Consider the following 11,358-nt stretch of genomic DNA (forward strand, 5'->3'; position numbering starts at 1 on the left):
TACAGCTAATGTTAAATCTCTGAATGGTATAATGTGATTTTAGGTCTTTTTTCCAATCTCATTCTCTTTCCTTTCCCCATATCCCCAAATGACATATCTGATTACTAAACACAGTTTATTTTTTGAGAGGAAGGCTCATAGCTATAATGTCTAGAAGTTCCAAGGACATGATTCATTTCAAGCCAGGCTATAGTTCTAAAGGATGGGGGAAAAAAAAAAAAGGTGCGGGGGTAGAAAAAAAAGAGACTAGAAATTTGGGGGAAAGAATCCCGTTTTGTTTCTGTTACATTAAATAATCACTGTAATGACACAGCACGGTATCTTTCATCCCATTCTCACCTGGTGTGCCCAACAAGGATGCTGGTGGTCCACCTGCTGTCACTGCTACAGCCAGTAACTGCTTACTGAGCAGGAAAGTCTAGGCAAACTGTCATTAGAGAGGCTGGATTTCACAGGCTGCTGTGAAATAAGACTGATTTGTATAAAAATATACTCCTGTTCTGGCAGTGACCTCAGTTCTTTGAAAGATACTTTCTTGAGTGTGTTTGTCTTACTCATCTCGAAAATGCAGTTTTCAAAACATCTCATTTGCATTCACTGAGGTGCTGCTTTGTGGGCAGGATAATCAAATGGACCTGGCTTGTTTGTCCATCTGAGCTTTCTTTGTGAGGTGGCTCTCCTGTTCTATTATGCCTTCGAGAATCCTTTTATAATGTGTAGTGGCAGAATTCTGTTGATTGGTCTCATGGAGCTTGTCCATGGAACAATATTTTTTAATTTACCAAATTTTTTTGCACGTTATTATAGAATGACAGTACCTTTGTCAATTGGTTTCTGCTGGGTAGTTTGTTTAAACTTTTTCAGTAAAACCATAAGTTGATTTGGTTCGTTAACACATGATGTCTAAGCTAAAGTTAAGACTCCTACTAGACATTCAAGAAAACTAAATTTACTAATAAGAGTTAACCGTCAAAAATCAACTGACTGTAGCGAGAAACAAAGCTATTAAGAATTGTAAAAAAAAATAAATAAAATTTAAAAGAATTGTAAATATAAAAAGTAATTTTGATAACTAAATGTCAGTCCAGTATATATATATCATTAGCATATGATATGGAATGGAGAGTAACTCATTTGCAGAGGTGAGAACTTCATCTGGGAATGAGAAATGGCCCCTCAGTATGATTCCACCTATTGCAGCGTGTCTATGCCACTGACCAGTGTTGTCATCTGCCTCTCCTTCACCCCCTAGACCCCCCTGCACCTGGCAGTAATCACCAGACAGGAAGCTGTGGTGGAGGACTTGCTGCGGGCTGGTGCTGACCTGAGCCTTCTGGACCGCTTGGGTAACTCTGTTTTGCACCTCGCTGCCAAAGAAGGACATGATAAAATTCTCGGTATTTTACTCAAGCACAAAAAGGCAGCACAGCTTATTGACCACCCCAACGGGGAAGGTAAGGGACAATCACGCATCATGGTGTAACCTCTGTCTGCTTTCTCAACAATAAGTAGCTGCCAGATAAATATGTGTGTTTGATCTGTGCCCAAAAGTGCTTTCCTTAACCACCTGGAATTCATCATCTCTTACGGAAATTTCCATTGCTGGCTGCAGCTGATTCCTTTGAAGATGATCTGGAATAGTCACTAGGAGGGAAAAGCAGAGGCCTAAGCAAACACCATTCTTGATATGTAGAAAAAGCATTAGCTGCTCAGTCATGTCTGACTCTCTGTGATCCCATGGACTGTAGCCTGCCAGGCTGCAGATTCTCTAGGCAAGATACTGGAGTGGGTTATCATTCCTTTCTCCTGACCCAGGGATCAAACTGGGTCTCCTGCATTGCAGGCAGATTCTTTACCATCTGAGCCACCAGGGAAGCCCCCATGATATGTGGAAAGCATCCTTTATTCAGAGAATGTTTATGTGTTCACACTGTCTCCTGAGAACACAAAAGGAGTGTGGGGTTTACGTGCAGGGCAGCTGACTTACAGCACCTGTACAGACTGGACTAGGGAACATGCTGACCCCCAACAGCCTCCCGTCCCCATAACCATCCCTGTGCTTGGGCCGTAGGTCTGAATGCCATCCATGTAGCCATGATGAGCAACAGCTTGCCGTGTCTGCTGTTGCTGATGGCTGCGGGGGCCGATGTCAACGCCCAGGAGCGGAAGTCAGGGCGCACGGCGCTGCACCTGGCCGTGGAGCATGACAACATCTCCTTGGCTGGCTGCCTGCTCCTGGAGGTGAGGGCTGCACTTACCTGCCTTCTCATTCAATTCCCAAAGGGCATCTGGGAAAATCTTTTCAAAGAACAACTTCGCTAACAGCTCATCTCCCTATCGTTGGCTCTACCTGTGTAGTATCTACTGGAGGCTTCAAGAATAGCCGCTGAAGCCCTCCAGTATTCCCCTGCCCGGCATCTCTGAGGATCTCTGCACTGGCAGAGCCTGCCTAGAATACAGCTGGGCTGGGAGCATGACCTGAAGAGCCATGCACACAGGGGAGGTGGGGACAAAAGGGCCAGAGGACCTTGAACTAACCCTTTCCTGTGTGGGCGGATTTTAGGGTGATGCCCACGTGGACAGCACCACTTATGATGGAACTACACCCCTGCACATAGCTGCCGGGAGAGGGTCCACCAGGCTGGCGGCTCTTCTCAAAGCAGCAGGTAAGGCAGCTGGTGGTCAGCCATAGAAAATGTCATCAGGAAGGCAAACCCAGACTCACTCGAGCAGCCAGGCCACCTCCTTAACCTACAGACGTGCTGCAGAAAGGCACAAATAAAAAGTTTGCTGCGAATCCCACTTAGCAGCCACGAAGGCTCTGTTTGTATTAGTAATCCTGGGTGCCACGCTGATGGTCATGTTAGTCTTTACTCACCTGTTTTGGATTTGGATTAAGTTGAGTCCTATGACAGGAGATCTTAAGGTTGAACTGAATTCCTTGTAGAATTCAGAGCAGTTATCAGCCGTAAGGTCCCATCACAGGTCCTCAGAAGGAAAAGTTTATTGGTATAATAAAGCATTTAAAGACTTCCTTTTGTAAGAAAGATCTCTGAGAAGCCAAAATGATAGGAACAAACACATGGGCCCAGTGTGAGTAAGTACTGTCATGTACCAAACCCTGAAAATTGCTAGCTTCTGTTGGGCTAGATAGTTCACACTGTCTCATTTAATCTTACTTAATCTGCAGTAACCTTTTGAGACAAATCCCATTACTACTCCCATTTTATAGCCAAGGAAACAGACTTGTGAGACTTTTGCATCCCAGTTCCCGGGCCCCAGTAAGGGGCAGAGCTTGAGTCACACCTTGTCACCTTGAACTTCCAGACTCTTCTATGTTTCTCTTCCCTGCTTTGCTCAAGGATGTAGACTGTTATTCTGATTCAACCCTTTCATCCTGTGAAATATAGGAAAATTATTCCTGCTCATCCTTGAATCTCCACTGCCTTATACATTTAGAACCTCAAACATGTTTAATGTAACTGGCATCTCAAGCCTGTCCTGGCATACTTGATTTACTTATAAGGTTATTAAATTGTTTTTAGAAAATAAATGCCTCACAAATTCAAGGAAATAGCAGATTAAATACCTTCTTAAAAAAAAAAAACAACTGAGACCAGGAAAATATAAGAACCTTTTCTTTGGCACCACATTTTTCTGACATCATATCCCAAATAAGCAGCAGCCTTCTCTTTTCTTCTTTGTTAAGTTGAACATTCCCATGAACAAGAGATGGTGATTGCAGTGTTTATGATTAGTTTGGGGAGTCACTGGTTATGATTATGAAATGCCTTCAGACTAGAAGCTATAACCTTTCAATAACTATGCATCCTACCAGCAGGTTTTCTTAGTGTTTTGCATTTAAGGATCAGTGCCATATCCCAGGAATAAAGCAGAACAGGTTGGCACTAGACAGAAAACAGCTTTGCTCTTTTGAGCATGCAGGTGAGGACACTGAGAAAAATGAGGTGCTAGGCATCACGTTGAACAGATAGGACCTTAATCCTAAGGGTACACCCTTGTTGTTTAGTCGCTAAGTCATGCCCGACTCTGACCTCATGGACTAGAGCCCACCAGGCTCCTCTGTATGTGGGATTTCCCAGGCAAGAAAACGGGAGTGGGTTGCCATTTCCTTCTCCTGCCGTCTCCTTCTCCATCTTCCTGACCCAGGGATCGAACCTGCATCTCCTGCACCAGGTAGGCCCTGAAAACTGCCGCCATTAGTCCTCAGGTCAAAGGTGCATCGCTCACTGACAACCATCCTATAGAGTCAAATGTGAGAGTCAGTCCAGGTCTTTGTTTTTGAAAGTGTCCTTGGCTATACAGAGGTATCATTGGTCACCTTTACAGTCAAGATATATTAGAATTTAAAGGCAGGTTTCTGGGTATTTCAGTGGAAATGCGTTTTATATATTTATAGAATCTGGTCTCTGCAGGCAGTTAGGAGCTGAGAAGATGTGGGTTTTACCTAATGCTGTGTGACTTGGCTCCGCAGGAGCAGATCCCCTGGTGGAGAACTTCGAGCCTCTGTACGAGCTGGATGACTCCTGGGATGAGGATGGAGAGGACGAAGGGGTTGTACCGGGAACCACTCCTCTGGACATGGCCACCAGCTGGCAGGTGAGTGCCGCTCCGCCAGCGTGCTGGCTGCCTCTGAGGCGGCAAGTGGTCCTCAGTCTTTACTCCCCGAAGCCCGCACCTGGTGTTTTTAAAGACAGGCTGCTTGTCACGAGCTGTATTTATCTTGAAAAGCCTATCCGCTAAAGATCTAGGTCAGCAGAGTTCTGAACATAAAAGCGTACGCCTAATCAGATCAGAGTGAGATGACAGAAACTCAGAATTCACAAAGCGTGTTGCCCATTAGAACTCACATCAGAATCCTTCCCATCTGAGTTTCTGAAGCCAAGATACATGCCATGGTTTGCCTGAACTTCGGTAAGTAACTGCTGAACCTGAGAAGAAATGGGGATTCTTCTGAGGATTTTCATCAGTGTAAACAGAACAGACTTAAAGTCTTCCTCAGAACTCTGCTGACCCAAGAGCTAAAGGTGAAAGCGGTTACCAGGTCCTTGGGCCCAGGGAGGGGAAGCCACAGGAGGAGGTGGGCAGCACACAGCTCCAGCCCAACTAACTAAACTCCTGAGGGCTGCTCAGGGCCCGTGTGACCCTGGCAGAGACCACACGGCACTCTACCCCGAGCGCCTGGTTTTCCCAGAAGCCTTACCACAGAACACAAAAATAAGCCACTTGGTGACCCCGTGGGGTCCTCACCCAGGTCAGCCAGCAACCACTGCAGAGAATGCAGAAGAGCCTCCAGAGCTACGGGAGTTTCTTTTTCCTTTAACTTTTATTGGGGCTATAGCTGATATACAGTGTTGTGTTAGTTTCAGCAAACTGATTCTGTTACACGTATGTCCACTCTTTTTTAGATTCTTTCCCCATATGGGTCATTACAAAGTATTGACTACATTTCCCTGTCCTTACAGCAGGTTCCTATTAGTTATCTGTTTTCTTTTCTTTTATCCTAAGGCTTTTTTGGCCCCTCAGTTAAAAGGTGGATGGTGCCAAGAGGCTATCCTCAAGCCTTGTGAGCATTTGTACACCTCAGTGTGAGCAAGCTCAAAAAACTCATTCTTATGAGCCTTTTTGCCAGGGAGCACAGCTTCACAGCGTGGCGTGGGTTCAGTCCTTGCCCTGACTCTCAGGGAAACGTCATCTACCGTCGACTCTGACCAGCACGTGGCCGCCTGGGTGGCCTGGGCCACCTCTGTCCCTCAGAAGGGCTGTGGCCTGGCTCTCTGTGAGGCTGGGTGGGATCTTGCTATGTGGCTCAGACAGCACTTGTGGGGCACAGCCTCCTGGGCCCAGAGCCCCAGAGGGCAGCCACGTCTGCAGGCCAGGGTGCCGACTTCTCCCACTCCACCGTAGGGGTACGAGCCCCTCCTGAGGAGGACGGGCTGAGTTCCTTACCACAAAGCACCAGATTTCTCTGGTGGTCCCTGTAACACCCCCGCACTTTTCTTCCCAACAGGTGTTTGACATATTAAATGGGAAACCCTATGAGCCAGAGTTTACATCTGATGATTTGCTGGCACAAGGTAAGCTGTGGGAGAACCAGGTGCCCCGAGCCAGCGTCACCTCCATCCTGACCCTGAAAGGGGCTGAGGGAGAGCTGGCATTACCCAGACTCTGCTGTGAAAGGCGGGGGCTTCTCTCAGGAGCAGGGGGGTCCTGCCACGGAGAAGGTCCAGCTGTGATCTACCACAGCGTGGGCTGTTCTTACTCACCTGGGTGGCTGCTGACTCTCTGGTGCAAGAGCGCGACTGCTTCCCCGGGGTGGGAGGCGGAGCCGTGTGGCAGTGACCAGTCCCTCTGGAGAGTCTCTGATCAGTTAGGATGGTCATGTTTCTTCTTTATCTCCTTTAGGAGACATGAAACAGCTGACTGAAGATGCAAAGCTGCAGCTCTACAAGTTGCTAGAAATTCCTGATCCAGACAAAAACTGGGCTACTCTGGCACAGAAATTAGGTCTGGGGATACTGAACAACGCCTTCCGGCTGAGTCCTGCTCCTTCCAAAACCCTCATGGACAACTACGAGGTAATGTGTCACCTTACATTGTCATTGTCGTTCAGTCGCTAAGTCATGTTCAACTCTTTGCGACCCCCTGGGCTGTGTGTATCTGACTGTGTTAACATTACCGACCAGAGCACAGTCCCTCCCCTGCCCCTAACTCTGAGCAGCGAAATCGGAGTCACTCCCCGTGCCCTGGGAGGGTGACCCAGGCCAGGAGGAAGCCCACCTTGGTTGCATTCAGATACTTTGAGGTGTGCTGCAGAAGTGCTACTTGGAGGGTCAGGATGGTCACAGAACGCCGGTCTCCTGAACAGGAGACTGTGCTCCACATTCGTGCCCTCCTCTACCCCAGCACAGGCCTTGGTCTCATATGAGCACATCCCAGAAGCAGCTGTGAGGTCACTCCCAGCAGAGCCATTACCTGGTGATGCTTTTAATTTCTAAAATAAATGCCGAAAAACCACGGGGTGAAGTTACTTTCTTTTGAAAATTCCATCATTGCTCATCTCTCAGTGGTCTTCAGAGCTTCAGGGAGCCTGTGCAGGTTTCACTCTAGAGCATCACTGCCTCGGCAGTCTCTCTGCTCACTATGAAGTGCTTCTCTGTGATTTCCTGAGTGGTCTCTGAGCTGAAACAGGAAACCTGATTCAAAGACGATGTTGAGGCTCCCTGATTTTTTTTAGAGGCTCTCCACCAGACCTTCCATGCCCCCTGGCCGTCTCAGTGGAGGAGGCAGCCTGGCAGGGGGACGGGGTGTGGTGTCGCGTTTACAGCCTGCTTATTTCCTGCACAGGCTGGAACACAGAAGCACACTCTTCCTTCATTTCTCAGGTCTCTGGGGGCACCATAAAGGAGCTGGTGGAGGCCCTGAGACAGATGGGCTACACCGAGGCCATTGACGTGATCCAGGCAGCCTTCTGCACCACAGACACCAGCTCGGCCAAGACCGCCTCCCAAGCCCACTCGCTGCCGTTCTCCCCCGCCTCCAAAAGGCCACAGATAGGTACGGAAAAACAGACAGAAAGCAGCTGAGACATGCCTCCAGTCTCTGGGGCTGTGGCCTGTCCTCCCCACCATCACTCCTGAACACACGGTCCCTGCATCCGTGTCCTCTTGGACCCCAGGTGCTGTTATCCTCCCCTCCCGCCGCTACTGCTCAGGGAGGGGCTGTCCCCAGCACAGGCACCTTGACACATGCATTACTGAGGTCCGCAACAACAAAAGCAACACGATACGGGTGGTGAAGGTAAGCCCGATCACTCACCGCTTAAATTTATGAGAGGGGTGAGCAGACCAATGTCTGTGGAACCAGGACTAAGCGCCCGACTGTGGGCTGACACCCCGACGTTCCCATCAGCTGCTCAGCCTCCTCCCTGTAGGGGTCCTCTCATTCCTGCTGCCTCTCCCCGCCAGCCTCCACGACGCTGACCTGTCACCCCGCCTAGACACGTAAGCACGAGTCCTCCATCTCCCAAAACCTCTGTCTCAGCTTCTCCTCCGAAACCGCCAGCGCCCCTTCCTGCCCCTTACTCTCACCCAATGTCCTCGCCTCATTGCGCTGAGAACATAGAAAGAGCTGGAACCCTCATTCTGCACCAGCAAGCCCCCCAGCCCACCTCTCACAGGTCAGCCTTTTCTCCCTTCCCGACTGGATCCCCCGGCAAGCAGAGTGTGGTTCCCCTCATCTTTTCAAAATAACAGAAAACAAACATCCCTTGATCCCCCACCCCCTTTAGCTGCAGCCCAATTTCTCTGATTCAGCCAAGCCTCCTAGAAGCCTGTAGCTATTCCTCACCCCTCATGACGTCCTTCCTTGACCCTCTGTGGTCAGCCCCTGCGCCAGGACTCCTCTCGCCACGAGGCCCAGTGTCCACTCGGATCTGCTCACCACCCTGCTCAGCTGCCCCGGGGCACAGGTGACCCCCACCTCCTGCTTCAGGCCCCCTCCCCCTGGACTTCTGCACGGCACGCCCACCCCCACCTGGTCTCAGCCTCCAGAGCCCCTCGTCACGGCACAGGACTCGGAGCCCCTCACGCCCAGACTCAGCACTGCCACGGCGCTCATGAGCAAGGCAGTGCTCCAAGAGGTCACGACGCCGTGAACCCTCCCTGGTCCCAGCACCTCGCAGCATTCCCTCCAGCCTCCTCCTCTCTCTGACCACCACCCTCGACGCCCACCCCCACTTCTTACCTCCATTCCCGCGGCAGCTCCCAGTTGGTCTCCCAGTTTCCAGTCTGTCACTCTGTCACCACCTGCAGTGCATGATTCTCTTTAAAAATGACGTTCCTCTGGTTGTGTGCCCTCCGGTTCATGCACCCCTTCAGCCCGTCCCCCGAGTGCATCCTGCCTGCCCAGCACTGTTGCAGGCGAAGGCGGCAGGGGCTTGTCTGTTCTCTCTTTCCTACATGGCATTCACACGCCCCCTCCCACCCCCTGCCCTGCGCTCCTGCTCCCCCAGCTCGCTACACTGATCCAGGCCCAGAGCCTGGGAGCCTTCTCTTCCCCTTCCCCGCACAGGTCCTTGCTTGGCGGGCTGCTTCTTGCCATCCATTTCAACACCAGTGTCTTCTTGTCGGGGTGGCCATCCTAGGGGAGTGAGGACAGGTGTTACACACACTTTCGAAGAGAACAGGGTACCCCCAGAAAAGCACCTTCATCTCCTGTCTCACGACCTGATGCTCCTTCCACACTAAGAAGTAGGTAAATACTTCTATTTTAAAAAGCATCAAGCCCTCATTTTATAGTTACTTTTAAAATACCTCACAGTTTCTAGCACATAACAGAAACCCATAAAGACTGAGTGGTTGAATAAAGCCATCAGTAACCATAGCCATGTCACTGCCATGAAGGTCTTACTATTTCAGCATTGGAATTTAACATACAAGAAAGAGCTCTCTGACTCGGGTATGGTAAACTTCTGTTTTCCTTGGTCCCTCTCTCTCTACGGGAAATCATTCATACTCTTCAGCTCCCTAGAGACACTTCTCAAAGGAAAATCGGAACTAACTGCCTAGTAGAAATGCATTTTCACTTTTTTTTTTTTTGCTACCAAAATGTTCTTGAGGCAGTATATGGTGTTGAATAGCATCTGTAGCCCAAAGAGGTCATTTTTAGTTCCTACTTCTGTCACCATTTTGCTTACATTCAGCAATTTCCTCTGCTATACAATAGGGAGTGGGTGGAAAAATACGCCTGATTTCTAAGAAAAAAGTACACTTTGAGTCAAGAGAATTCAGAAAGGATTCTGACAAACACAAGGCTAGACTGTAAGAAAGAGAGGCGAAAACACTTGGCTATGTCTGGTGTTTTCTGTCCCCACCCCACTGTGTGGGCTGCGGGGATGAGCCTGCCTGGCGCACAAGAGCCCCGTGGGGTGGGGGCACCCTGCAGCCAGGCCTGGCCATGTCGGGGTGCAGCCCCATGACCCGTGCTTTCTCTCCGCAGACGAGCCCCGGGACGACAGCATCTGTGACAGCGGTGTAGAGACCTCCTTCCGCAAACTCAGCTTCACGGAGTCTCTGACCAGCGGCACCTCCTTGCTAACTCTTAACAAAGTGCCCCATGACTACGGGCAGGAAGGACCTATAGAAGGCAAAATTTAGCCCGCTGGCAGTTTCCGACACCGAGGACACCAAAGCTCGGAAACTCCACCGTGTCGCCCAGAGGAAGGAGCTGCACTCGAGGGTGCTCCGAGGAACACAGGCCGGCCTGGCTCACTCTGGGTGTAGTTCCAGGCCTTTTAAACGTGGATTTCTTCTTTGGTTCTGAAATGAATTTTAGTTGACGATAGCATCCACAGTCACAGCCTGCGGCTGGGCTGGTGCCCTGCTGGGAGCGCGGTAGCTTGTTGAGCTTTACCAGCTGCTTTCTGTCGGCATTGCTGCTGCCCCTCTGCTGCTTGCCCGCTCTCATTACAAGCTGTCACACCCCCACCTGGCCCTCCTGCTGGCTGTCCACAGCACAGGTGTGCACTCAGATCAAGGATTATGGAAAGGGATGTTTTAAAATGAGACTGACTTTGAAAATCATACAAAGACTCATTTCCCTGAGTCTTTTGAGAACTTCCCTGGGGGGCCCAGTGGTTAGTACCTGGAGCTTCCACTGCAGGGGGCACGGGTTCCATCCCTTCTTGGGGAACTATTGATAAGATTCTACAAGCCAGGTGGCAAGAAAAAGGAAAAAAAAAAGCTCAATGCTTTTTCTAATGTGATTTGAGAAAGGAACATGTACATGTCAATATTTAAACATGATTACAATCAATGCTGAAAATGGTATTTCCTCCCTTTTCTGCATTTAGCCATTGTAAATATGTTTTTTTAGATCAAATACTTTTAAAGGAAAAAAATGTTGGATTTATAAATGCTATTTTTTATTCTACTTTTATAATAAAAGGAAAAGCAAATTAATGACCTCATCTTGTTTGATCCCTATAAATACTTTTCTAAGATTATTCTTTATAATCACAGGATCACTCCACAGCCTGGTTTGCAGATTCACAGCTCGCTGTAGAATCAAGTTTTTGATCCAGAAATGAACAACAACAACAGAAATTATCAGAAGTGTTTCAACTGGAGATGAAAGCTTTCAGTCTGTCAAATCCTTGCTAGGCTCGTTTTATGTAGGCCATATCACCTCATCTTCCTCCACCTCATGTGCTGTTCAGGCCTCTGTGTGTTCCCCATGCCTCCTGCGATGAAGCACTGAGACATCAGCACAACAGAGGCTCTGCGACAGGAAGCCTTCCAGCAGGAATTTACCTTGTACCTTCTGGCTCTCAGATCT

The 11,358-nt window shown here is 49.2% G+C and overlaps 1 protein-coding gene across 4 annotated transcripts in view; it reads left to right on the forward strand.

Annotated features, from left to right (window-relative positions):
* NFKB1 (nuclear factor kappa B subunit 1) overlaps positions 1-10,990 on the forward strand; it is a 119,706-nt gene extending 108,716 nt beyond the window's left edge. For all 4 annotated transcript variants that reach the window (XM_020901945.2, XM_070452194.1, XM_020901946.2 and 1 more), the window contains 8 exons: positions 1,253-1,454; positions 2,072-2,241; positions 2,564-2,666; positions 4,496-4,620; positions 6,032-6,098; positions 6,427-6,599; positions 7,407-7,578; positions 10,021-10,990. In XM_020901945.2, the coding sequence (XP_020757604.2) occupies positions 1,253-1,454; positions 2,072-2,241; positions 2,564-2,666; positions 4,496-4,620; positions 6,032-6,098; positions 6,427-6,599; positions 7,407-7,578; positions 10,021-10,178 (1,170 nt within the window). In that variant the 3' untranslated portion in view covers positions 10,179-10,990. The remainder of the gene's footprint in view (positions 1-1,252; positions 1,455-2,071; positions 2,242-2,563; positions 2,667-4,495; positions 4,621-6,031; positions 6,099-6,426; positions 6,600-7,406; positions 7,579-10,020) is intronic.
* Positions 10,991-11,358: the final 368 nt, after the last annotated feature.

The sequence above is a fragment of the Odocoileus virginianus genome, chromosome 21 (assembly GCF_023699985.2).
Source record: "Odocoileus virginianus isolate 20LAN1187 ecotype Illinois chromosome 21, Ovbor_1.2, whole genome shotgun sequence".
Classification (NCBI taxonomy): domain Eukaryota; kingdom Metazoa; phylum Chordata; class Mammalia; order Artiodactyla; family Cervidae; genus Odocoileus; species Odocoileus virginianus.